This window comes from Sinohyriopsis cumingii, chromosome 19 (genome assembly GCF_028554795.1).
Source record: "Sinohyriopsis cumingii isolate HCF-2022 chromosome 19, ASM2855479v2, whole genome shotgun sequence".
NCBI lineage: Eukaryota > Metazoa > Mollusca > Bivalvia > Unionida > Unionidae > Sinohyriopsis > Sinohyriopsis cumingii.
Window position 1 is genome coordinate 49,793,171 of NC_142979.1, and position 23,799 is coordinate 49,816,969.

Below are 23,799 nucleotides of genomic sequence, written 5' to 3' on the forward strand. Positions count from 1 at the left end.
CCCCACATCCAAGCTAGACTTGGGCATATTCAGTAGATTATGTAAGGTAACTGTTTTTTTAAATTAAAGAAATAAACCGTAAAAAGAATTAAAGATCGCCTTTTCAACAGAAAAATAGGCGCCTATCATCAGTGGCAGTTTTGGGGGATTTAGTATACAGTGTGTATGTAATTATGTCTGTCTAATGGTTTCGTTTTGTCATACCTATATGTTTTAACTCTACTTCATTTTAATTTTGTGTGTATTTATGTTGTATTGCTATATGTCTTGTATGGTGTTAAAGGCAATACAAAAATTATTATTGTTAGTATTAAAACTTTCGAAAGAGATCTTAATTTCAGTACATTTTGGTTAATAATTATTCCGGCATGAAATGTTAGCAAATGGGCCACAATTTAAAGGATAACAACGGTCAATGTTTTCCTTGCAAAGACAGGCATCTTCTTAGTGGAAGTATTATAGCATTCAATTATTAAATACCTTTCTTTCGCTTTTACCCTGCCCCTTCCAAGTTTTTCTTTTTCGTCAATATATAGGCAAAAATGCCTTATAAATATTTGCACGCAATCAAGAGACAGTTGTTTCAATGATCCAGAAACTAATTAGCTATTTATGGCTCTGATGTGGCATTATTTAGCATATTTCTAAGTATCTACGTATAGGAAAGGAAATCCAACAAACAAACTGGCAGTACTTCAGTTCAATAGGCAGCACAAAATAACATGTCAAAAGAAAATTTATTAAACAAGCTATAAATTTCATTGCAATTGAGCTAATTCTGAATATATTTTCATTCCTCTACTCCTAGTATTTCTCCTTCCTTTAGAATCTTACTTTGAAGTATTTTTAGCTTCAGCCTTTTGTTTAGCCTTTCTCTCTTTTGGTTTTCTTTTTCTATTTTCTTTCTTCGCTGCTTTTGTTGCTTGAGAACGAGAGCCATTTTTTTCTCATAAATTATGTCATCACTCGTCAAAAGATGATGCGATGTAATGGCATGTTTCGACTTTGGCCTTTGTGTCCCGTCTGCAATGGTAGTACCAAAAATATTATATAATTCAGGATTCCATAATACCCCGACATCAAAAGTTGCACTCTCGTCGTCATTACTCATTGATGACAATGAAGTATGTGACATTTCTATCTCTTTCTCATATCGCCTTAAAGCAGTGATGTTCCATTTGCCAAATCAATGAACAGTGTGCTGGTATAAAGCTTGTCATTGGTTGTACTAGCCAAAAGCACGTCTGGGCCAATGATGTATGGAGAATGCTGAAGGTTTTCAACTGCCTCGCTGGGTACCTCTACTAAAATAAATCCTTCATGCGTTGTTGATTTGGTATCATTGGAATCCTGAAATGTCATTGAGACTGACAGGACTTTTGTGTCGGAGATTGTTTTACATGCATTAAATGGAGAAGCTACAGGATCTGAATTTTTTGAATTAGGTGGTATGTGGCCGAGAGTACTGATTGATGATGCTATTGAAAGGACCGGCTCCGGATGAGGCCTATCATATGGTACTCATGTCAAGAAAGCAGACTCTGGTATAGCTGCTGCATTGATTGGGAAGAGACCAGTTCCATTGAAGCCGCTTATTATGTTGCTGGATGTGAATGCATCTTGCCATGCCAGACGGAATAATCTTGGCCATGTGGCCTTATTGATAAGTAATCCATGATTTTCTGTCAGGAACTCCGTGCATACCCTGTTGTAGGCTTCACGTAAAGGCCCGAAGACACTTCTATCTAAGGGCTGTAAGTAGTGGGTGGTGTGTGGCGGTAATGCGAAAATATGGATATTTTCTTTTTTGTGCTTCTTCTAGTAATCCAAAGACTTCATGCGACCCACGAGAATCGACGATCAAATGCTGTGGTCGCTCAGGGCCACAATTCGTTAAAAACAAAATAACTCCCCATAACTACTCTTCACCTAAAATATCACACATCCAAGCCTTCTTCTGGTAGGTCCATAATGTACCAGATGGGGAATCCATGCAGTTAAATGACTGCAAACACTTCTTTGTCTTTCCCCTGGCAATGCACATGGGAGCCATTGCTGTTCCTGCTGCACTGACACAAACGAGGATTGTAACATTTTCTTCAGAGTTAGATGTTCTAACAATTACACTTCTGCCCCTCTTCTTGCACACACAGTTGTTGGAGTGTGTTTAAACTGTTTGCCTGTCTCATCGCAATTCCATATTAAATGAGGACTGCCATGTAGATTTAAATTTGTAAATATTTCTTGTGTGGGGTTCTTCGTTCTGACACGTGATGTTGACAGCTTCTCAGGTTTCCTGAGTGCCAGTTCAGGATATCGAGCCTTTAAATCTTTCCATCAATCTTCTCCAGGTATCCCATTTTAAAATGGTGTACTAATTGTCATCCTTTTGCATAATGTGACGGTCTGTATCAACATCTGCTTCTTGGTAATCCCAAACCCTTTTGACGATGCTTTCAGTGACCTCGCAATAATGCCGTCTTCAACCTTTACCGGTATAACCTGAGGTCGTCCTGGTTTGGACCCTGACAGGTAATGACCAGTTACATGGTCCACTAAGGTCATTTTGAGGATTCCATATTTCAAGCTTACTTTCTTATAGCTCTTGTCTTTGGCATCCTGCAAGAGTTTAAGCTTATAAATAGATAGACAAAAAATGACACACACACACACACAAACACACACACACACATATATATATATATATATATATATATATATATATATATATATATATATATATATATATATATATATATATATATATATATATATATATATATACGCACACACATGCATGCGTATAGAACAAATAGATGGATAGCTGTATGGATGGATGGAATAATAACTATTGGAACATAACCTTGACTGATGTTGAATATTTGGGGAGAAAGTTTAAATAATATGTATACAGTTTGATAAATATAAAAAAAACAGCAGTTACATCTTGATACTTTTGTGTATCAATAAATCTATTAAATATCAAATGATCAAGCTTTTCATTCATTGATCAAAGTTCATTCATTGCTCTGAGTGTCATCTTATTGATGTATACATAAAACTAGATACAACCGAATAAGGAGCCTTAAAGGTTTTATCACATGCATGACTGGTCGGAAATACCCCTGGCACAGGAAAATATCATGGGTAATTCCGACCATTTTATTTCTTTGGAAATATTGGAAAATATAATTAATTGGATATATAGTTAAGTTTAGATTGCAAAGATAAAACTCTCTCTGTGAATAAAAATCAATGATATACATTTACAATATGATAATACAACCATGGCATGCGAATTATGCAGACCCAAATCTTCCTTGATGAAGCTTGAAATTTCCCGCTTGTAACACTTTACCGGAATAGCACGTGACATAACTTTGCATTAGCAGGATCTCGCGATATTTGGTGCCATTATGTTAACCACTCCAGGTTACAGAGATACTTTTATTTTTTGGTATTTGTTAATATGCATCGGATATTTACTTCCTGTACATTTAATATTATGATCATGAAAGTGGACGGAATTATCCCTGTGGTCCGAATAAGACCCATTTTACCGTATTTAGTCGCAAACAGTCTAAGTCAATCATGATTTTGTTTTTCATTATCTTTTTTTTTACATTATTCTTCAACTGGATTGCTAATTTTGATAATGGATAAATACTCCAAAAAGCGATTTAGGCCGTTACTTCGTGCTCCTAGTGACTTTCCAAGTGACATCCAAGGGTGACAACTTTATGATTTTCTCCTTTTCACTTTGATTGCCTCCCATTCCTTGTCGATTTATTACAAGTTTGTAAATTTCCTTTTTTTCTTCTTCTTGGGGGTTTACCTTCTTATTTTAACATTCTTATACTTATTTATACTCACATACCCGAGAAGCGGTCTTGAGTTGAAATAAAATATTAAAATCCTGATTAAAGGAAGAGATTTTGGAAAGACCCACTATTTTATTTGTCTGTTTTAAATACATCGACGAAAAAAGAAACATCTTTGAATCTATTCAAATAACTGAAATTTTATATACACTTGAGTGAGATTTACAGATAAGCATCTAAATAAATACCACTTTCTAAGCAATTTTCAAAACATCTACAGGGTAAATTAGCTATTAGCCACTTCATTGCATTAGCTATACTTGTGATAAGCTGGATATTCAGTAAAAAATTTTAACAAATAAATGAGTTTTCAGCCGATTTATTCTACCGGAATTGTAAAATTGGGGATTTGCAAATATGCAAATAGTCTATCAGAACGGTAGAAAAAGAAACAAAAGTAACTACATCAAGTAGCGTACTAACGGATGGGGGGGGGGGAGCGGTTGCCTCGGGCGCCAGATGTCTTGGAGCGCTAAAACAAATATGGGCCTACATGGTCGCCCCGAGCGCCATTTACTCTTTGTACGCCACTTGCTACATTGGCAACAATCACAGGCTAATAATATCAATAAAGAAATAATTTCACCGGAAATGGATATTTTTAAAGTATGATTTGTAATCAAGAGAAATTGTCTTGCGATGTACATAAAGGACAAGTAGATAGTTGACTTTTAGAATACATTTTTAAAAAAAAATAATTTCATTTGTGGTTAATTGTTACCTACCCATCCTCTCTCTCATTGGTTTTAATTGACAATGAAAAGTCCCGGTGTATATATCTAAAATATTTAATAATATGCTAAGTTTCGAGAGAAGGAATAAGATACGCAAAGACAGCACAGAGACACGCATAGATAAAATTCAGACTGCATAAAGTCACTCACAATAATAATTTTAAAAAAACAGCGCAAAGAGAGGTACATATAGTGCAAAGAAGGTATATAGCTTCCAAATATTTGTAAATTATTGGGATGTTGGTAATATGTATTCTGAATAATTCTTAATGATCAGTAAAGTTAATCGAAATCTATACTAAGCATGAAGAATAAAAATATATTGTAATATAATATATATCTGTTAATGTCAAGACATGTACTCAAAGAAATCTATTGCTACAGGTGTATAAAATTTGCTATCCTCTTCAATATTGTGGGCATAACGTTTGTCCACATCTATAGTGTGTGCTATCTTTTTTCAATGAGTGTAGCTTGGGTTTAAGATAATGTAGACAATCTGACATAACCTTTTAAATTTACAAAGCGTATCTACTCTTTTGCCTGGTTCGTAAGTTATAAATAAGTTGTTTACTGATATATGAGTACAAGGTCTAACCTTTGAATGTTCCAGTAGAAAACTTGTTTACAAATGATCGGAAAATGACATACATCCTAGTCATCTTATTGTGTCGCAGGATTTTATATAAGTTTGAAGTAAACGAAACTATTGCATTCTTACCTTAAGTTCATATGTGCTCAGATATAATTTGAGACGAAACATTTTTAAAAAAATTATTCACTGGAATTAGGATGTATCCATTGACATTTTGGACTAAATCACTATTTTGGGATTATTGTGAATTCATTCAAGAACATTCTGGGTTGTATCATTGTGATACATCAAGACTGTTCGCACATCTGCTTATCAAAGACTATTTGCACACCAGCACTTCCAATACTGCAATTCATTCGGAACACTCTATATTTTGGGACTTGTGATTTAACTTTTAGGATCATTAGGAGAATAATTCACAATTCTGTAAGTTACTTTGAAATTTTCACTTTGTATCCTATGGAAATAAATTATTTGTTGAATTTTACTAAACTTGCCCCTTTTGCTTTTCCTATTACTTATTTTAAGACATTATAGTCGTATTCCTGTTCTTGCGTACGCTGTTTTTATGCTATGGAAGCTTTACAGTAAACCAGTTAACACGTGTAAACGCGTAATTACAATCACAAGTAGTGGAAATGTGCTTCCGAGAACTCAATGACCTTTAGTGGCAGTTCAAACTGTTAGTATATATACATATATATATATATATATATATATATATATATATATATATATATATATATATATATATATATATATATATATATATATATATATATATATATATATATATATTCATCTGTGCTCTTGTTTTTGTTTTTCTCTTTTCCATTGAATTGATTAATGTATTTTTATATATGTTGAGAGGCACAATTGATTTAGTTTAATATCTCTCGTATTGAACGATTACGTGAAAGAAATAATTACACCATTGATTGTATACTGATACACACTCCTCAGTATAGTCATAGTTTAATATCAAACGAACGAACTAGTATATCCATCAAGTTACGTCGACAAAGCAATTGATCACATGTCAATAACATTAAAATTTAGATAATCCTTTGCTAATTACGTCGGCAAAGGAGATGATCAAATAAAATCGCTAATCGCATACAAACTTCGAAATTCGTTGATAAAAGTGGATAGACATCATTAAGTTGTGCTCTGTATAAAGTGACCCTTCATAGTCTCATCCTACCTACTTTCAATGTGATATTTGTCGGTCGTTGTATTATGTCGTGCTGATGTTATTCATCAATTTCTGGATTATATGTTTTGGATATAATTGCAAGAAAGCATAACCAGAAGACCCATTGCAAGGACACAAGGTCAGCTCCCTCTCCCACTGCCCCGTAAAAAAAGTAAAAATAAGCTTGGAATTGTACACATTTGTGAACTGCGTTGTGTATGCATTGTATATGTTTTTTTATTATTTAGACACGAAGAATAAAAGTGAGCAAAATATTTAAAAAAGAAAAAATGATGTAAAGAAAATATTAAAAAGAAATATGTACATTGAATGAAATAATTAAATAATTACATTACTCTCGAGCTTCACGTACATATTTGTCCATAATTGGACAGACAGGATACCACATAGCGTTGAATAGAGCTTGATGACCAAAAATGAAAAAAGGAAACAGTAAAATTTATGCGCTCGCGAAATGGAAAGAATATGATCAATCCTTTAATAGTTTGTAACCACATTAAAATATTATGCCATTAAATAAATTATGTGTTACAAACATTCACTCCTCCGGAAACAGTGTGCCAAAAAGTACATCTTTCCTCAATCGGATAGTGACGAAGCACAATGCGTAAATAGCAGTATCAAGGAGTATGAAAACTTTAAATTTTTTAAAGATACCAAGTGTCGAGAATGAGACAGAACAATAAAAAACATTATAAATATGCAAAATACCAGAGTCAATACAACACATACCAAAACGTCACAGATAACTGCGAAATTGGTACATATGAAAGCATGATAAGGCGACCAAAATGTGAAGGATGCCCAAGCATGATATAATGGATATCGTGGAAGAAATGGGAAGGGCTAACGATAAAAACTATGAAGTTGATTCCCACTATATTTTTAAAAATGCTAACAAACATGCTTATTATTAAAGACTAGATGATCATCTATGAGTATTTGAACAGAATAAGGGTTCCTGAAAATTAATTATATGTTGATGTAAGTACGAGTACATTTAAGTTTCTTTCAAATTTCATGTAGAAAAGGTATTGTATTTACACCATCATTTATGCATTTTTCGCAGACAAAATGTTTACCATTCTAAATTTCAACGCATATATAAAACCTTCACTGACAAATAATTTCCACAAATTTGAGGAGTTTTATTCCACGTGAATGAAGTAAAATAAAATCTAACGCTACTCTAGCAGTGTGAACATATACAGAGGTTGAAACTGCAATCTGTTTAGAACTTTCATATGAAATTTAGTTGTAATTAAAATTAAACTAAATAAATAAATAAATGGCACAATCAATATTTGAGATACTCAGATGTAGACTATTCAAGTACGTCAGAGAAATAATGAGAGAGGAAATGGAAAAACGAAATGCAAACAGATCAAAAGAGTATAAATTGGTATTACAGCAGGTATGTGAAATAAATTAGGAATAAATCAAAATAAAAATTACACGTGAATATGGACAGGTGGTAAATGGAGGCTCAATGTATCTGAACAAGAAACCCAACTTCATGTAACTTTTTATTTTTACAATCTAAGTAAACGCGTATTATTCAGAAACGCAAAGTAATGCTTTCATAGACGTCGTAAATTCTGTCTGTGGACGTTACAGAAATAGTGGAACCTTGGCGAGTAATCTGACTATATGGAGAAAAATATAAATTGATTAACTAACCTTAACTTTGATAACACAGTAAATGCATTTAGCGACAAATTATATTCTATATATATATTATAAACATTTTTTGAGAACCACACTTGAGAAATGGTCAATAATTACGCATTAAACATGTATGGAAAACAGTGTGGCAAGAAATTTTGGCAGAATTAATCAAAGTAAGTAGTGTGTATGCCAACACCTGGTGGTTGGATTTTTTTTTACTGGCCTTTAATAGTCATAAATATATCAGATTTGTCGAATCCTGATACAAATTGATATTTATATCTGGATGCAAAATCACTGTCTTCACATAAATGATAAAGATGCAATAAAACCATGCAACAGTAGCAAAGTTACATTTATTAAACAATTTAATTTTATTGCAACACTTTGAAAGCAAATACTCGATCGATAATGCATATGAGAAACATAAAACTGTATTCCAAAGTTTTTATTAGTATAAGTATGATATTGTGTTAGCTGTTTACAAATTAAATATAACTGCATAGCGACATTCGAATCGTCTTCCCCTCTGCGCATTACGGAAATAAACAAAAAATTACTTAGTTAGGGCTGTGTGGAGGATATGTCATTGTCTGCATACTATGCTCCTTCAGGAAGTCTGTCACGACGGCAGATTTATGCGCCAATGTCAAGCCGGAGATGGATACATTGGATACCGGTGCGCGGATCGTTGCTTCGGTAGTTTCCCCACAAGTTTTAGCAACAATTTGGATACATCACAATATTCATTGACGTTAGCCGAGTCATTCATAATTACCTGGACGACTATTCTTTCAATAGTAGCATAATTGTTTCTCTTTCTCTGACATCTGTACGTGATTGTAAGATCGCTCCGGTGGCCTAGTGGTTAAAGCGTCCGCCTCGTATGCGAGAGGTTGCGGGTTCGAACCCCGGCTGAGTCATACCAAAGAATTATAAAAATGGTATTCGTAGCTGCCTCGCTTGGCGCTCAGCATTAAGAGGTTAGTGTTAGGACTGGTTGGCCTGGTGTCAGGATAATGTGACTGGATGGGATATGATGCTACATGTCTACGGCATGATGCCACAGTGCTAGACATCACTTTAAACAGTCACACTGCAGACATCGTAGCGACATGACTGAAAAAGTTTTAAAGCTACGTTAAAAATCCAAAATCACACACATGTGATTGTCAGTTACCTATGTTATATCACAGGCATATATATGCATTTGTCAGGCGCGCTGCACGTGCAGCTGCTAATAATTTTATCGAACGTTATTTTATCTATCGATCAGCATTAACTTTACTGACAGTTTCAATGAAGCTAGAAAGGTAGTTATATAAAAAATATTCAGAACTATTCAGAATTGTTTTTCTCTTTCTGTTTTAGTTATTTTAACCAATATGACGTAGTTTCTTTGTTACTCTGACATGGATATTTCTTTTCTTACTTCAATATTTCATTGACACTTAAGGAGATTTAAAATTCTTTTTAATTTTTTAATATCATCAAATGTTACCGGACATGGTTTTAAGTGTTCAATATACAAAGCTTCATGGTGTATAGTGTTCAATATGCACAGCTTCATGGTGTATAGTGTTCAATATATAAAGCTTCATGGTGTATAGTGTTCAATATACAAAGCTTCATGGTGTATAGTGTTCAATATACAGAGCTTCATGGTGTATAGTGATAATATACAGAGCTTCATGGTGTATAGTGTTCCATATACAGAGCTTCATGGTGTAAAGTGTTCAATATACAGAGTTTCATGGTGTATAGTGTTAATATACAGAGCTTCAATGTGTAAAGTGTTCAATATACAAAGCTTCATGGTGTATAGTGTTCAATATACAAAACTTCATGGTGTATAGTGTTCAATATACAAAGCTTCATGGTGTAAAGTGTTCAATATACAGAGCGTCATGGTGTAAAGTGTTCAATATACAGAGTTTCATGGTGTATAGTGTTAATATACAGAGCTTCAATGTGTAAAGTGTTCAATATACAAAGCTTCATGGTGTATAGTGTTCAATATACAAAGCTTCATGGTGTATAGTGTTCAATATACAAAGCTTCATGGTGCAAAGTGTTCAATATACAGAGCTTCATGGTGTATAGTGTTAATATACGGAGCTCCATGGTGTAAAGTGTTCAGTATACAAAGCTTCATGGTGTATAGTGTTCAATATACAGAGCGTCATGGTGTAAAGTGTTCAATATACACAGCTTCATGGTGTATAGTGTTCAATATACAGAGCTTCATGGTGTATAGTGTTCAATATACAAATCTTCATGGTGTATAGTGTTCGATATACAGAGCTTCATGGTGTATAGTGTTAATATACGGAGCTTCATTGTGTATAGTGTTAATATACGGAGCTTCATTGTGTATAGTGTTCAATATACAAAGCTTCATGGTGTGTAGTGTTCAATATACAAAGCTTCATGGTGTAAAGTGTTCAATATACAGAGCTTCATGGTGTATAGTGATAATATACAGAGCTTCATTGTGTATAGTGTTCAATATAGAAAGCTTCATGGTGTATAGTGTTCAATATGCAAAGCTTCATGGTGTATAGTGTTCAATATACTACGCTTCATGGTGTATAGTGTTAATATACAGAGCTTCATGGTGTATAGTGTTCAATATACAAAGCTTCATGGTGTATAGTGTTCAATATACAAAGCTTCATGGTGTAAAGTGTTCAATATACAGAGCTTCATGGTGTATAGTGATAATATACAGAGCTTCATTGTGTAAAGTGTTCAGTATACAACGCTTCATGGTGTATAGTGTTCAATATACAGAGCTTCATGGTGTATAGTGTTAATATACAGAGCTTCATGGTGTATAGTGATAATATACAGAGCTTCATTGTGTAAAGTGTTCAATATACACAGCTTCATGGTGTATAGTGTTGATATACAAAGCTTCATGGTGTATAGTGTTAATACACAGAGCTTCATGGTGTATAGTGATAATTTACAGAGCTTCATGGTGTATAGTGTTCAATATACAGAGCTTCATGGTGTATAGTGATAATATACAGAGCTTCATTGTGTAAAGTGTTCAATATACAAAGCTTCATGGTGTATAGTGTTCAATATACAAAGCTTCATGGTGTATAGTGTTAATATACAGAGCTTCATGGTGTATAGTGTTCAGTATACAGAGCGTCATGGTGTAAAGTGTTCAATATACACAGCTTTATGGTGTATAGTGTTTAATATACAAAGCTTCATGGTGTATAGTGTTCGATATACACAGCTTCATGGTGTATAGTGTTCAATATACAGAGCTTCATGGTGTATAGTGTTAATATACAGAGCTTCATGGTGTATAGTGATAATATACAGAGCTTCATTGTGTAAAGTGTTCAATATACAACGCTTCATGGTGTATAGTGTTCAATATACAAAGCTTCATGGTGTATAGTGTTAACATACAGAGCTTCATGGTGTATAGTGATAATATACAGAGCTTCATGGTGTATAGTGTTCAATATACAAAGCTTCATGGTGTATAGTGTTCAATATACAAAGCTTCATGGTGTATAGTGTTCAATATACAAAGCTTCATGGTGTATAGTGTTCAATAAACAAAGCTTCATGGTGTATAGTGTTCAATATACAAAGCTTCATGGTGTATAGTGTTCTCATTTTTTAGTTTTGATTTTGGGTATCAGTGACACTATAATAGACTATCTTGGTCCAATTAATTCTAGCTCGCCACCTTTGCCTGAGAACAAAAGAAACCACATATCTTTATAGGAAAAAGCTAGTGATCAACTTTCAGAGCGTGAAAAATTGGAAAGAAGAAATTAGCAACTTAACTGATTAAAATAACCATATCTCATAATGGGCATTGAAACTTGATTACATTATAGCAGCGAAATATTTCCTGACCATGTTTATTACTGCAAAGGTTTATCCTCCACCTGAAAGCGACTTTCAGTAAATGTGAACCCATTTGGAAGTCTTGCACAATCCCAAAGATGTTGTATTATGGCTATATCGACAGCCTTCCTAATAGCAACTGTAACGCCACCTCGGGTGTGGGGAAACTGTATCCAGTCTTCATAAATGATTGTTTCTTGGACACCCTGCAACACCGTGGTCTTGAACAAATGATCATCATCTCAGCATTGAAAGAAAACAGGTTCCACATGTTTATGAACAATCGCCAAAAGTGATCAGCAGGGATATTCCTTTGACAATCATTGGAGACCATGATATAGTTGATTCGAATCTGGTTTCATACCCAGATTTAGCAAACCAGTGAAGCATATACTTTTCCACTTTTAGTGTGCTAACATTGATGCCAGGAACAGTAAGTGAAATGCATGTGCTTTATTAGTAAATAAACCATATTTTAAATCATGTTAAGACTAGCTTACATGAAGTTCTATAGAGGGGCTTACCATCCAAAATGTCACCCACTTGTTCCATCCAGACATGGACTACAGTGCAAGTAAAGAGACTGCGTGAAAGCAAAAGCAAACTTTATCAGAACCAAATCACACAAAAAGACCAAAAAGTTTTAATAGGTATCCGCATATAAAGAAGGTCACGAGATCAGCATGCAAAATGGCTTACAATATACATGAAATACATACTCAATCCAAAATCAATCATCAATCCCAAGCGTGTCTGGAGTTTTATATATAGCATAAAAGTGACAGCACAGGGTTTCCCATTTGAAGACCATTAGACAGTTTGATGCAGGCAGACATGCGGAAGGAACAGCTCTAGTCTGTGTACAACAAAGTATATGTACCATCCTTCAAAGACAAAGGACAGAAACCATATTGTATAATTGACCCAATCACACCGTCACCAGATGGAGTGCATAAACTAATGGATGGTTGGTTGGTTCATCTTCTACATGCTTTGTGAGGGCAAGAAGTGTTGGCGTTGTAGGCAGCAAACTCCAAAAGCATGAGTCCTCCTTCATTAACATCGGCATTGCAGAGCATTTTTTCCTCTCTCATTTTAGTGGTGATGCAAGAGATAGATTTAGATATTCATTGTTTTGATCTAAAGATTTTTGTTTATTCTTTACAAGTTCAGCATTATGGCGTGGACGTCTGTGTGTCAGCAACATTGCATAGTGAGTAATGAGGCATTGATGCTGATCCGGAAGTGAAATCTGTAACCCTTTGCACTGTGCTTCGTTTACAGTTTAGCCTCTCTCAAATCAATGTCAGATAACTTTCAAACACTTCATCGTGAGTTCATCTTTGAACGTTTCTTAGATTCACGTGTCATTGATAAGGATTTGGATACAGTGGAAAGCTCGGTACTAAGAAACAAATGTAGAGACTGTATAGAAAAAATAACTGGAATCTGAACCTGTGTGCCTTTCATCGTGAAAGTAAAACTATAGCCTCCAACAGAGGCGGTGTCGATAGTTATTCATTTATTTATTTGTGTAGCTTGCCTACTTTATTGTTACCTTTCGAAAGTACGAAGTTTATTCTTGTTTTTGAATATGTCTGGAATTCGTTGAACGATTCCACTAACTATCTCACTTAGGAGGCAAGTTTTATTACCTGAATACTTCCAAAGTGTGGGCCTAAAAAAGGAAGAAGAAGCAAGCTAGCCAACCTTTCAACAAATGGTTATCCTTGCATACCATGCGTCCAATCAGCAGATGAAACAGTGATGGGGTGAAGGTAGCATTGAAAAATATACAGCCAAATCCAACACACTCACACACAAAAGAATTAAGCCGAAAGTCATTTGATAAAATTTATTTTGTCGAGATTATTTACCTAGATTTTAAAAGTAAATTGAACAAATATACAGCATTTAAAATAGCAAAGGTTTTAACGAGACGATTTCAAATGGCGTTTCCGGTTCATCGGAATTTCGAGTGCATATGAAACAACTTCTCGCAACAACGTTATTTACCTCAATTTTAAAATAATTACCTCCCTTCAGCATTTGAATCTCATTAAGAAGTTTGCACCGCTAGAATTCAAACAATTTTACCTTAATTCGATGTTTCTAACAGCTGAATCAAACTTATTACATAATAGTACATAAGTAACTAATTTATATCAATTTTTAAATGTAAATCATTTTTAAAAACTCTTTAAATTTCGTAGATAAAAGAGAAAATGCGTTTTCAGAATTCCCAGCGTCATATTTAAAATATAATGTTAAGTTATAATTGTAGAACAATTTTTCTACTTCAGACTTTAAGAATTAATTACTTCATTTTATTGACTTATTATTATTATTATTATTATTATTATTATTATTATTATTATCGCAAATATATATGATTCCAGTTGGTATAACGACAATTGTACAATTACAGATAATGTGGGAGAACTGATAAATATTTCCCTGAACTAAATTATCTATAGTACCCAATGAGAAACGCTATCACAGTTACTCCAAGAATCGCATTAATATTAAGTATCTTCTTCCAAAACGGATTTTCATATAGAAATTGCCTCTGGCAAATATCAGAATGAGATAATCCTGGGGACATCTTTTTATCCTCCGGAATTCCGCATATTTTGTCACACCACAACCGAATTTTTCCAATTTCCTTGGATATATTTGGCGTTTGCTCGCTATGACAACCTGTAAAAACATATTATCAAAATAAGCTTTAATGTTTTTACTTTTTACCATTTCTTTTAGTATACATTTATTTTAGAATGTACTTAGAATAACAGATCGCGTTAATTTGATTTTCCTCTCCAAGAAGAAAAGTGAACGATGCTAAAATGTCTCTTTATTCGCGCGAGAATCCAGTGCATGCTTTACTGCAGATTTCTATGAATCACCCGTGTCTTCTCTTTATATCGTTTATTATGATTGTAATTTATGTTAGCACTAAGCAATGGCCGCCGTTACTCGCGGCACGGGTTCGAAACCTACTTAGACCGAATTATCACTCTCGAACCACCTTTACAGTATGTATGTATGTATGTATGAGAATATACAAGTATGAAAAAATGGAAAGGAAGAAATAAATACTCGCCCATGTCTTTTTCTTCATTCTGACTGGATAAGTCCGATAATTCATGTTCCTCTACATCGTTATCGTTTTCTTCCTCCTTATACTTCTTCCTTGTCCACCATGTTAAATTACAAAGCTATGTGAATGAATTAATAAAGTATTAAACAATACAAGACGGCAAGAAAACTAATCCATCTATTGATCAATCTCTGGCGTAATGTGTTTTGCCCCTTATGTGAAAACACGGTGTAAACATTGTTTTTATATCTTAATTCATATCTCGAAATCTGAACTAAAAATAATGGCTCATTTTAAGAAAAGGAATCACAAGTATAGAATACATTTTATTTACACGCTATTTGAATTATTGTTAAAACCAAATAAAAGTTGTTTCAAGTGAATTTCCTTACGTCATTATAACATTAATATTTTTTGTTCTGCTAATGATTACCTTTTTAATCATGAATTATGCAAATGATATTGTCTTATTCTTTTTCTTCCTTTGCTTCAAGAATCAGACCTTTTGCGATACTTTTGAAATAAAAAAAAATCGTATTTGTTGGGTGATGTTTATGCAATCTTTACTTTTTTTTTGAAATCATGAGATCAACACAATACCAATACGCTAGTGAAATATGAAGATATATGTCATTAAAAGTTTAATTCTAAACTTACTTCGGATTCTTCTTTTGGTACGGTCAATAAACTAATAATCACGACTGCTAAAGATGTTATAACAAGCGACATCTGACCAAAGTAGGTGTAATGGACTTTATATAAGACTGGCGGTCGCGTTTCCGGCTCACCACAGTCTGGGGCGTGGTATGCAAAATCCATGGACATTCGTATGATTCCACAGACATGACCAACCAGCATGCCCCAGAATGCACCCTAGGAAAAGAGACGAAACCGAAAATATCGGATTTCCAAAGGTGACATGTTTATAAAGAAACATTTTTGGGATTTTTTTCTGCCAAATACGAACTGAATGCACAAAGGCTTTTTATATGGTTTGGGTGCGTTTTACGAGACTTGGCATCAATTAAATCGAGTTTTATTTAGACCTATCAAAATCGTTGCAATCACTCCAAGCATTGAAAAAGTAAAGTAGTAATAGATAAATGAAAAAATGTTGCATAGGTCCCCTGTAATGTAAATTCTCACACTCACGATAAGGGTGTTTTCGCTGCCCAGGTATACGTATCTGCATTCTTTAGAGATGTATTAAGACACATGTCAATGCATTGCTGCAGCGGGGGCCCCGAGTGGCCGAGTGGTCTAAAGCGCTCTCCGTTACGGATCACTGCCATCTCACCTCTGTCTGCGTAGGTTCGAGTCTCGGATTCGGCCAATGTGGGTATGTGAGAAAGCTTGCCAGTAGCTTCTCGAGGGTCGGTGGTTCTTTCCGGGGATTTCCTGGCTTCTTCCTCCACCATTAATACTGGCCGCCATGTATAGCCTATCTTGTGCTGAAAAATGGCGTTAAAACATACAACAACAACAACAACAACAACATTGCTGCAGCGTACAAATAAAACTGTACACATCCACCGTAATTGCCATTATTTTCAATACCAATCTGTTCCCATCACATTTATTTAATGCAATCATTTCTCAAATATTACTTATGATACTATATATGGTCTCAAAAGAACACAGGTTCGTAAAAGGTTCCCGTAACATTTTTGAACTTAATGAAAAATAAATAGGGAAATAATATTGAGATATATATGTGGAACAAATGCTCATAAATGTGCTGGCTGTTGAAACTGAGACAGGCAGGTTATGCAGTGCAGTAGGGTGGGTGTATCCTCTACAAGAAAGCATTTCAACTTGATGTACACACGAAACTGCGGCTAAAAGGTGCTTCAGTCCGAGTCGAAAATGGTTGACTTGTACTCTATAAGTTTGTGTAAAAAAGAGGTGGATGACACATATCAGGGGCAGGTCCATGAATATTGTTGGGGAAGGTGGGAGGCGTAAGCAAGCATGTAAGGAGTTTGCTAGATGGAATCTCTGGCGGGGGCACAGGAGTCGAAGACCCAGAAGCTCCTGCATTTATAGCGTTTCCAGAGCATAAATGAAACCATATATTTGTAAAGAAAACTTACTCAAGAAAAACATTAGGCTGTTTTGCGCTGATGTTTTGGAGGCAGTTGTGTGTGTGCCACCTTTGGATTTGCGCACCTCCTAGATCAGCCCGTACCATTTCAGATCCAATTTAATAGCATCCATGACCATAGTGTTTCAATTTTCTATTGATTCAGATTATGTGTTGTGGTTGAAAAGTGACTTTAAAACTTTAAAGTTTGGCGTCAGCCAACTGTACATGTATTATACAATATCAAAAAGTATTTGTCTTAGGAAATACCTGTTGCAGGAGAGAAACCCACGATTCCCCATGGTCAAGGAATGATATGTGAATGATTAATTTCACACATGGTATGCAATTCATTTTATATAACTTTATAACTGCCACGATTTGTTATTTAAAGATTTCATTGTTGATGAAGAGAAACGGTGGTGCACATCTACAACCAGGGTCGTAAAACTGGTCGAACGATAACACAATGAAACCTGTTTCTGGCCACGTTGCCAAGACCCAAACAAGAATGTCCATATTCCTGACATTAGACCAATAGGATGATGTATTAGCTAACGACTCCCCCCCCCCCCAAGACTGCTTATGTTTGTGTAAGTCGATTTCATTTAAGCATTCAATAGGTACTGGATGCAGCGGGAATCTTACTCAGGGTGATTACCGCAGCGTTAGAATTTTGAAACTATGCGTTCAACGTTTAAACACGTAGGTTTAGAAAGCAAAAATGTGTACCAAATGCTTGATATAAAACTATTAAAAGGTGGAATAAGTCATATGCTCCTTCATGTAGAGAAAAGCCACGTAAGGTACTTCACTCTATATACATAGGTGTAGGAAAATTCCTTTCTAAGCGCAGGGCCAGGGAAAGGTATGAATTTTCGCTTTAAAAATAAAATAAAAAGCAGTTTTGCTAGTTCAAAAGATTGAATTAAACTGGTGCAGAATAAGTCAGACTGACAAAATCACAGATACAAGGATAGAGAATTATTTTATTTTGGATGTTCAGTGATGAAAAAGTCTCAATTTCGCCAGTTTTCACTGCAAAGGTTTAACTTTAAGCAGACGATATACGTGCCAGAAAGTATAATTTTGTGAAAGCTGGAGCGGCACCGTATTCAGAAATAAAGGGGAGTAACTCAAGGCAAGTTCATATGTCTCACCAGTATGCAATCATGCAACTGAGCAGAAGGTTTCGTTTCACGTTTTGCTGCACAGCAACAGCAAATTATTTCGTGACTAGGCAATTAGAATAAATGAACAAATGGTGAACAAAGAAAATTTTAACAAATATAAACTCATTTTGTTACCTGCTCTGTTGTCCTTTTCCATAAGATAGCTAAGAGAAAGACGGGGCCAATCGGGGTTCCCAGATAACCCTGGACAGCCTGAATATAGATAAACAACTGGCCACTCTGAGATGTTTTCACAAGTGGAATCCATAACACACTGATCGCACAGAGTATCAAAATAAAAACCCGTCCCACTATGAGAAGTTCCCTTTCTGTTGCCTGCTTCCTAATTTTCTGCCAGAGGTCCATAGTAAAGATTGTACTAGCACTGTTGAAGATGGAAGTAAGAGAACTCATGATGGCGGACAGCATCACGGCCATAAGCAAGCCCCTCAGACCTTCAAGAAAGACAAGCTGTTCACGATTCCTATAATATAAAACACTGGAATCTGGTTTTTTACTTTTAAAGTCTGTATAGAAGCCAAAATTGTCCCGATAAATTCCTAAAACCCTATTCAAATACAGGGAATGCAACGTCGATTGGAACCCCATTCGTCCCCCACTCGATTAATTTCATGAATTTTTTCATAAAAATGAGCCGCGGCGGGAAACTACCTATGCAGTTGTAATCACTAATAATCGAGCTGTAGGTGCAATGTAAAGATTTACACCTACATTGCACCTATGTGACTTTTTCTGGTCTTTTCCTTTCAGTATCACTTGAATTTCTTGCAGTACCGAGAACAATGGCGTGGCGTCATACCATACAAATAAGTTTAGAATAATAGAATATATGCCCGGGGTTTTGCATGCGTTCTACATATGTCACGTACTTCTGAGAGAGTGATAGATTAGAGATGAAGTTGTTGGAATTCGCAACATGCGCAGTGGAGAAAATGTTGGCATACATCTATAATAGTTTCAAGTACTGTGGCTGACATGTCTTTGGATAGCGTGCTTGTGGAGAATGTACTTGATCTATGCACACAGCTAACCAAAATGGCTGCCCCCATGTGGTCGAAAAATCAGCCTGGATTAGTCTAAAGTACACTATCTTTAGCATTTATTAATATCGGAACTTTTGCTAAGCTAGACAGTACCAGCTTCTGAAATTACAATTAATATATTACAAAATAAATAAAAAGTGAAAAATATTGGCTCCATTTATTACCATTTGCCAATGAAGTTAAAGGAGAGAAAATGAACAAGCGGAGTTGTAGTAAGTACTGTATACTCTAAACCCAAACTGGACCCATCAATCATATTCCAAAATAAAGGGAATTAAAAGTTCATTTTACAATACCTCAGATATACAAAGTCTGTTTTATTAAAATCCTGGATAACCAGTGAGGAAAATCTGGAAAATTATTATTCTTTAAAGATCTAAACCATTGCAAAATACGAAACTGTAGACCACCACCTTTCCATTGAGAAAAGAAAATCCCAGTCAATGGGTTGTATTAGAGAGCCTCGCGGGGAGACAAACAATGTAAATCCACGACTGGAATTTCCTTGTCTCGGTACAAACCCTAAGATAGATTATTGTTCTCAATCAATCTCGTACTTTTTCTATTCAAATTTAAATAACCCAGCGTTTTTGCAATACAATTAACAATTTCAACGCATACAGTATTCATCAGGTACTATTTTTGCCTCACCTTTTTGTATATTTTTGTTATTTTTTGGAGGCATTGTACGTCTTGATCCACGTACTGTTGTTTTTAAACAAAAGCGTAATAATACGAGTTCATGAGGGCTGTGGGGTGATATGTCGACCGTAATTACGCAAGTTCAACGCATGAGAAAGTAGAAATATAACAACATTCGATTTTATTACTGTATTATCTCATTTAATTGATGGATGTCATATGAAATATAAGAATTAATTTTTTTCTTCAAAGATAACTTTTAACTTTCATCAGTTCTAATTTGGAAATGTTGATGGTTGCCAATCATACGATACTGGGTACACATCTCGAACGAACTATAAAATGACTGAAGTACGATTTATTTGTCTTGGGCTATTTAAGGAGAATTAGAGATCTGCGTTACTATCACATATAACTCACATTTTCTTTGGAAGAGGCCAAACTGTATGTGTCATACTGGTGTTATAATTGAGATTGGTTATAAATATGCCACCATGTCTTAAAGACCCTCAATATACATCATTGAGATTTTTTAAAAATAGCCTCTGAAGTTCAGGAAGTGGAAATAGTGATGTAGGTGTAGAAATCTTGCATAAGACGTACACCAGAAGTCTGATTTAGCTGTGTTCTCTCAAACACATATCAACTGCATCATTCAGATATTAAAATAAAAAACTTATGTTCTTTAAAACTACCCATGATATACAAAAGTAACTTTTCGTAACAAAATTTGCAACTGGAGAAAATCAAGGGATTTCTAGGTGCACATAATGTATAATCAATTTTTTATGTATACAAATCTTCTATTATCGATAGTTGTTAAATATCCCTTGAAGCTAACTTTGCAAAATAATCGGTTCGAAAAACAGATAATTTTAGAAAGGCAAAGAGACTTCCCTTATCGAATCAGTCAATCGGACAATACAATAGACTTCAATGACACTTGCACCACGTACACTAAGAAGCTATGAACATTAGTTATGCCACAAGAACTATAGTTTTCAAGATTACATTTATGACTCGTACTTTAATTATTTCAAAACTGTTTAAAATAATTCGGCATTTACAAAAGTACTAGAAAAATTGAAGCGTACCGGCTGGAAGAAGCCCCATTACTAGCCTGGGGTAGGCGATGTTGGAGCATCCCACAGGATTGCCACAGTAGCGAAGGCACTCTTCCTTGTCCACGCATGCGATTTCATCTGTCAAATTAAATCTAAATATCATCTTTACGTACGAATGATTGAATGGCTTTAAGTCGAGCGTACCCAGATGCTGGAAGGTAAATATCATCTTTACGTACGAATGCCTGAATGCCTTCAAGTTAAGCATATCAAAGGGAAGGTATTTGGGGGTGATTCACATTCACTTGTGCTTAATGAAAGCCAGTACGTTTGAATACCAAGAAATTATACCACCACCGCTTGTCATGTTGGGAAATATTTTAAAATTGGGATCGCCTTTCCTTCCTGATTTCATCAGGCTTTTTTGCTTCATCAAGGGCAACTTATCTGCGATGTCTTTTGACAGTATATATTTTAGGTAGAATGTATTTAGTACTTTTATTGCGTTATTGCTCAGATAATGATTAACTTGAGTTTTAACTATTTACTAATCATGCTGATGTGGGAAGTAAACTTTCTGCCACAATCCGACGTCTCTATCTCACGGGTAGAACACCTTTAAAATGAACATATTTTAGAAAAAATAATCCGTGAATTAATATAGAAGATCTTTATTTGTATATGTTAACTTAATGCATGTAATAAAATTATCAGTCGAAAATGATCTCTAGCAATTAATATCTGTAATGATATATGTAAATGTCCCAACACGAAAAAGGTACTAAAACTTTGTTTCAATATAAAAAAGACTAGAATTCAGAAATGGACGACTATCTACTTTATAATATGTTCTCTGTACCTGGAAATAGTGCTCGACTGATCATTCCTGGAAGTATCATGATGAAAAATGGCAAAATCTTCAAATAGCCGGCCATTATGGCTCCCCCCTTTGCATGCAATATGTTCTTGGCCGCTAAAGAACGTTGGACTATCACCTGAAAGGGTGATAGTAAGTAATGTTAGATAGTTATGAATAGATTTCTTCTTCACATCTTATGCACGAAATCTCTTAAAGTTTCAGACGGGTGAACCAGCCCTGTAGGATATCCACAATTGCACTCATGCGGAATACTTTGGGCATTGTGGCAGTGGCTTGATGTATGCAGGATGTATTTTATCATATTACTGTAGGGTATGTTTATTCATTCCAGGATCAATCGTACGCCAAGCATGGGCAAGGAAAATGAGTATATTAAATTGATCAAGATTATTCATTACTCCAAAGCAATGGTGATGTAGAAAACGAATTTACATGCATGCCCTATTGGCTTAAAATACAACATAAAAGAACACACACACCTACATACCATAGCAACATATAATCTTTTATAAGCTTGATACTTAAATAATCAGTAATCACTACAAACAATAATGGTGCATAGACATCTGCAGTAAATGGTTTCCAGAAATGCCAGAAGGGATTCGAAAGAAGGGCATGCTCACGTAATCCTATTTCCTCCACTACGAGGAAGGATAGAATTAGCAAAGGGAACGCCTCAGTTTTTTTCTCTCTTTACTTACATAAGTGTTGGGGCTGAGATATCCAGGACTCACATGCATGAAAAACAATAAACCGTTTTGTCTGAAGTGAGTGAATTCGTATTGTTTTGGATTTTTGTGTTGTTTTGACGTTTAAGACACGCAACATGCAAACCGGAGGAAATTGTTGCTGTGGCATAAGTTGAGTGTCATTTTCTTTAATCAGAATCGCGGAAAAGTACCTGATCGCAGCAGAAGTACCACATGACCCCGATGCTGGCTTGAAGTAACATCCCTGGCCAAGGGCTGTCTGAATTCACAGGATGACGTAGAATATGAAAGGCATCGTCTCTAGGGTAACCACATGAGCTGTTATTGAATCGGACCGATGCCACGGAGTCAAAATATCGATCTTGCAATTTGTCATAACCGCCGACCTCGCTAAAGCCTATATTGAATACAGAAACTTAAAAGACACTGATAAAACATCGTGACAACCTTCCCATTGTAATCGCTATAGCTTGAAACGGTAATAAACTTACACGATCTAAAACCACTATTGTTGTTTAATCCGCTGTCATCATGCTCATTTAGACTTTCTGGACTAAATATTATCACACTTTCCATTATTTTGACCTCACTTCGTTTTTGTTTTCATCAACCTCCTTGACCAGCTATTTTACAAGTTAAAGTCTCTCTCTCTCTCTCTCTCTCTCTCTCTCCACATAACTGAGTACGTAAGGGGCGAAAACTTCCAGAACTAATGCGTTGTAATGCCATTAAATTTATTATTATCAACTTTAACTTCTTTTCAGTATTACCTTTCAAAACTGGACGCAAATAATCGAACAGTGCCATGGAAATGCTCCAGTAAAAAGGGAAAACCTACGATGGAATCGTTATTCAACTTAAATACTATTTAACTTCAGTATATTAGTAAAATTCAATGTCTTAACCTTCGTCACATCTTTTATACGTTTCTGTAATAACTACTCTCGACTAAGCATTTATCACATTCTAAATCAATCGGAATGATAAAGAGAAGAAACCCCCGAGGAATTACCCTTTCCAACTAAAATCAATGCCCCAACCACCATAAAGGCCGTTTGCAATGTATCGGTATATATCACTGCGGCGAGACCACCTGCAAGTAAGAAAA

At 35.1% G+C, this 23,799-nt stretch overlaps 1 protein-coding gene across 1 annotated transcript in view; it reads right to left on the bottom strand.

Annotated features, from left to right (window-relative positions):
• Positions 1 to 1,158: 1,158 nt before the first annotated feature.
• Positions 1,159 to 23,799, bottom strand: part of LOC149775682 (sodium/glucose cotransporter 4-like) — a 40,228-nt gene continuing 17,587 nt past the window's right edge. The window contains exons 7-16 of the mRNA XM_089943510.1: positions 23,704 to 23,784; positions 22,883 to 23,088; positions 21,961 to 22,096; positions 21,132 to 21,239; positions 18,467 to 18,786; positions 15,734 to 15,949; positions 15,080 to 15,194; positions 13,632 to 13,654; positions 2,494 to 2,619; positions 1,159 to 1,350 (exon numbers count right to left, since the gene is read on the bottom strand). Of these exons, the coding sequence (XP_089799636.1) occupies positions 1,159 to 1,350; positions 2,494 to 2,619; positions 13,632 to 13,654; positions 15,080 to 15,194; positions 15,734 to 15,949; positions 18,467 to 18,786; positions 21,132 to 21,239; positions 21,961 to 22,096; positions 22,883 to 23,088; positions 23,704 to 23,784 (1,523 nt within the window). The remainder of the gene's footprint in view (positions 1,351 to 2,493; positions 2,620 to 13,631; positions 13,655 to 15,079; positions 15,195 to 15,733; positions 15,950 to 18,466; positions 18,787 to 21,131; positions 21,240 to 21,960; positions 22,097 to 22,882; positions 23,089 to 23,703; positions 23,785 to 23,799) is intronic.